Raw genomic sequence first — 3,623 nt, forward strand, 5'->3', positions numbered from 1 at the left:
TCCTGTGCTTACCGTCAGCGACTAACTTATCTAATTGAATACCTGATGGCCCTATCCCCGCCGCTCTTCTGGCATCATGCAGAAGTGCACAGTTCTCCACTACATGGAGCGTGCTCTTAAAGCGAGGCGATCAAACAGGATTAGGGGCCACATGATATTTGATATATCTGAAACTCTGCGCACAGCCTCGAGTCGAGGCTGTGCGGTCGAGGCTCTCGACCGTTTTGGATGCTCGTTAGCCGACTTGGAGGAGATCATCATGATCACGTCTTAGATTTTGTGCTGTCAGATCAAAATGGGTCGTGGACCTTTGATATGTCCAGTGGATTGATCGTCGGATCTCAGATGCTCGCAGGCAGGTTCCGTACTTCCCTCTCAGATCGTAGCTCGGCAGTCAGCATGTTCAGCATTCTGGTCACGGTAACAATCAGCGTCATCGCTTCAGCTGCACGCGATAGCTGCTCCCTCGGTGACATATTGTGTCAAGCCTTCACTGGCTACAGCGTTGCGATCTGCGACCATCCAAATGGCGTCTGCTCGTCTCATGATCGGCCCTCGATGATCCCTTGTTCTTGTGATGTCTGGTCTATCGTGCCATGGCCGTCAACAACCACACCTCTGAGCCCTCCATCCACCATATATGCGATCGTTACCTCGACGAGTACGAACGCACCGGCAACGACCACAGTCGAGGAGACTGAAGGGTCTACTGTAGAGCCGGAGCCTACGACGATGAATGAGGAGGCCGCTGATGCTACTACCTCTGAGGAGCGGCTCCTCAGGAGCCCATTGCCGCCACTACCTCTGAGGAGACCATTGCCGCCACTACCTCTGAGGAGACCATTGCCGCCACTACCTCTGAGGACCCCGCTGCTGCCACCACGACTGAGGAAGCCATTGCCGCCGCTACGACTGAGGAGGCTGCTGCCATCACTACGTGACGAGAGTGGCATGCCTTACTGTGATAACTACTGTATCGGCTTGAACAGTGGCAAGCCATACTGCAAGTCGTGGTTGTCTGTGCCCGTTGTCATGGCGGTGATCAGTCGTGTGATACTTCCGTATGTATTCCAGACGATTCTCACTCCGTTGAAAGTGCTACTTGTGATACCTACTGTTGTGACCCTAGGGAAGGTGAACTCGGCATAGCAGTGAAGGAGTTGATAAGAGATTTAATAATGATCCATCTATGATTGCAAACACGGAAATATCTAGCTTAGCGTATCACAATCTGAATGGATTACATATCTTAGGGCGATCGCACAAAAAGGGACATAACAACCTGCCCCCCTGCGATCAAACCACAAAAAAAATTTAACGGTAATACAAACGAACATTACGGATATGTTCTCGAACTTCAGTCTGAGGATCAGATTGACAGTCTTCTGGACGAAGATACAAAACGTAATCGAGAACCCTCATAACTACATAAACTTTATCACTGTAAGACCCAGCAGCACCTGCTCTGCCAGGCTTCATAGAAGGGCGAAAGATTAGAACCCTATCACCAGGCTTGAGCTTCGGCAATCGGCGCCTGACGGTCACATCACGATCGAAGAGGCTATGTCGAACCTGCTCCCGAACAGCTTCTCTGGCCTTATCAAGCTGTTCGGCACCCTCTTGGTTTACAGTCTCTTCGTCGGACTCCAATCTTTTAGAGGATAACAACGACATCTCCTCTTCTTCCAGAGCTCGGCGTCCAAACATAATATCAAATGGAGTAAGACTAGGGAGACCTAACACCGTTAAAGGTCTCGAATTTAGCCTTCGTATAGCCAAGCCGATAAAGCGTTCCCATGACTTAGAACCTTCGCAAGATCGAGCAACCAATCGACTAACCTTCTTAATACCGCCAACGGATTTCTCCGCTAGACCATTAGCCCAAGGAGAAAACCTAGAGCTATAGACAACCACAGTACCAACCTTACGCATCTCCTTCTTGAAGAAAGCGGCTCGGAAAGCCGGACCCTGATCACATCTTAGCTTAGCAATTAGGCCATACTCCATCATAATACCCAGAATGGTGAAGGTAACCGAGCGGCTCGTCTGGTCAGGCATCCCACGAGCAAGAGCAAAACGGGAATATGAATCCACACAGACGAGAACATAGCTGTTTCCACTTGATTGGGAGACTTCAAACGGTCCACAAACGTCAACGCTCACCACAGCAAATACACGAAGAGCAACAGGGTCTAAACGTGCATAATCATCACCTTTGACAAAACGCCTAGTAGCAGACCGTTGACAAAGCGGACATGTCTTACAACACCAGGAAACCAACTTATTCAAGCCCTTAATCGAAAATACCTTCGTGATACGCTGCTTGGTATACCTTGGGCACAAATGACTATACCTTTCGTGAAAGGCACGAGTGATACGCTTTGCCTCTTGAAGACCTCGATCAGTGTCCACTGGGATAACATAAACTTCGATAGGCTCTCGCAATGTATCACCGTAAGGATAATGTAGTCGACAAAGGATCCCGTCAGACAACAAACGAAGATTCCGAGTAGCTTCACTCAAGAGTACTCTATCCTTATTAGAGTACTTCTCGACATCATTCGCCGCCTCTGCTTCTAACCATTCACAATAGGTCTTCAACACCGGAGATTCTCGTTGCAAGCTACGAAGTCGCTGTCGAGGATCTTCTTGCCCACTCAAAACACTCAAATAATCTTCTTAGTGTATCAAAGGAAACTTCAAAGAGGACCCCAAATCACCATCACTGGCTTCGTCCGTGTCCAATACGGCTTGTAAAAGGAGACTCTCTGGCTCCACATCATCAAGACCCAAAGAAGCAGTAAGACCCCACTTCTCAACCAGTCTACTGAGGCGATCAGCAGGGTTCAGAGCACCCTCAACTTTACCATAGGTAACAGTTATACCACTGGCACGAATATCCGAGACCAACTCATTTATACAACATACTAACCTTTGTACAGCAACCTTCTCAATAGACTTAGCACCAACACGATTTTCCATCCACCGTAGAGCTGTCTGAGAATCCGCATATACGAAGATTGATGAAATCGGGGGCCCAATCGTCCTATGGCTACACAACATCCCATGCAAATACAGCATGAGCTTCCCAATAGCAGCAAGCTCCTTCCTGTTGATATGCCAGCTCCGTTGTGCTTTAGTACTCAGCCATATGCCAGCCTGCTCTGCCAAATCCCACACCTCTGTATTTGGCTTAGAGAGTTCCGGAATAATATCAGATATAGGGACCGTACCATTCACAACCTTGATACACCACCCGTAACCAACTGGGGAAGCATCTACAAAGCACACCAAACTAGAACCACCATAACACCAGTGTTCACATCGTTGGGCAGAATACTCCTCAAGAGTCGTAAAACACGAGGAAATGATGTTGAAGTCAGCAGAGCCATTCTCAATCGAGAGCAACTCATCTGCCTCCTTCATCCCCTTCCCAGCGATGGACCGGAGTAAATCTCCTGCTAGTCGTGCTTCACAATGCAATCGACAGGGATCCACACCAGTACCACCACAACCGGCAATACCAAGAAGTAGACGAGCAGTCCATTTCATATTGAAAGAACCATCAGGAAATCTAAGACCCAAAGGAATAGACTTTCTGCAGGACAGCACGAGATTTCCTT

The 3,623-nt window shown here is 48.5% G+C and overlaps 3 protein-coding genes across 3 annotated transcripts; 1 reads left to right on the forward strand and 2 right to left on the reverse strand.

Moving 5' to 3' along the window:
• Positions 1 to 596: 596 nt before the first annotated feature.
• On the forward strand, positions 597 to 941 carry Pmar_PMAR022220 (hypothetical protein; the record flags this gene model as incomplete). Its single annotated transcript, XM_002770932.1, has 2 exons — positions 597 to 687; positions 769 to 941. 2 exons carry the CDS (start codon positions 597 to 599, stop codon positions 939 to 941), a joined length of 264 nt encoding a protein of 87 aa, XP_002770978.1.
• A 373-nt stretch (positions 942 to 1,314) lies between these two features.
• Positions 1,315 to 2,058, reverse strand: Pmar_PMAR022221 (hypothetical protein; the record flags this gene model as incomplete). Its single annotated transcript, XM_002770933.1, has 1 exon — positions 1,315 to 2,058. One exon carries the CDS (start codon positions 2,056 to 2,058, stop codon positions 1,315 to 1,317), a length of 744 nt encoding a protein of 247 aa, XP_002770979.1.
• Positions 2,059 to 2,679: 621 nt separating this feature from the next.
• On the reverse strand, positions 2,680 to 3,552 carry Pmar_PMAR022222 (hypothetical protein; the record flags this gene model as incomplete). Its single annotated transcript, XM_002770934.1, has 1 exon — positions 2,680 to 3,552. One exon carries the CDS (start codon positions 3,550 to 3,552, stop codon positions 2,680 to 2,682), a length of 873 nt encoding a protein of 290 aa, XP_002770980.1.
• Positions 3,553 to 3,623: the final 71 nt, after the last annotated feature.

This window comes from Perkinsus marinus, assembly GCF_000006405.1.
Source record: "Perkinsus marinus ATCC 50983 genomic scaffold scf_1104296964164, whole genome shotgun sequence".
NCBI classification, from domain to species: Eukaryota; Perkinsozoa; order Perkinsida; family Perkinsidae; genus Perkinsus; species Perkinsus marinus.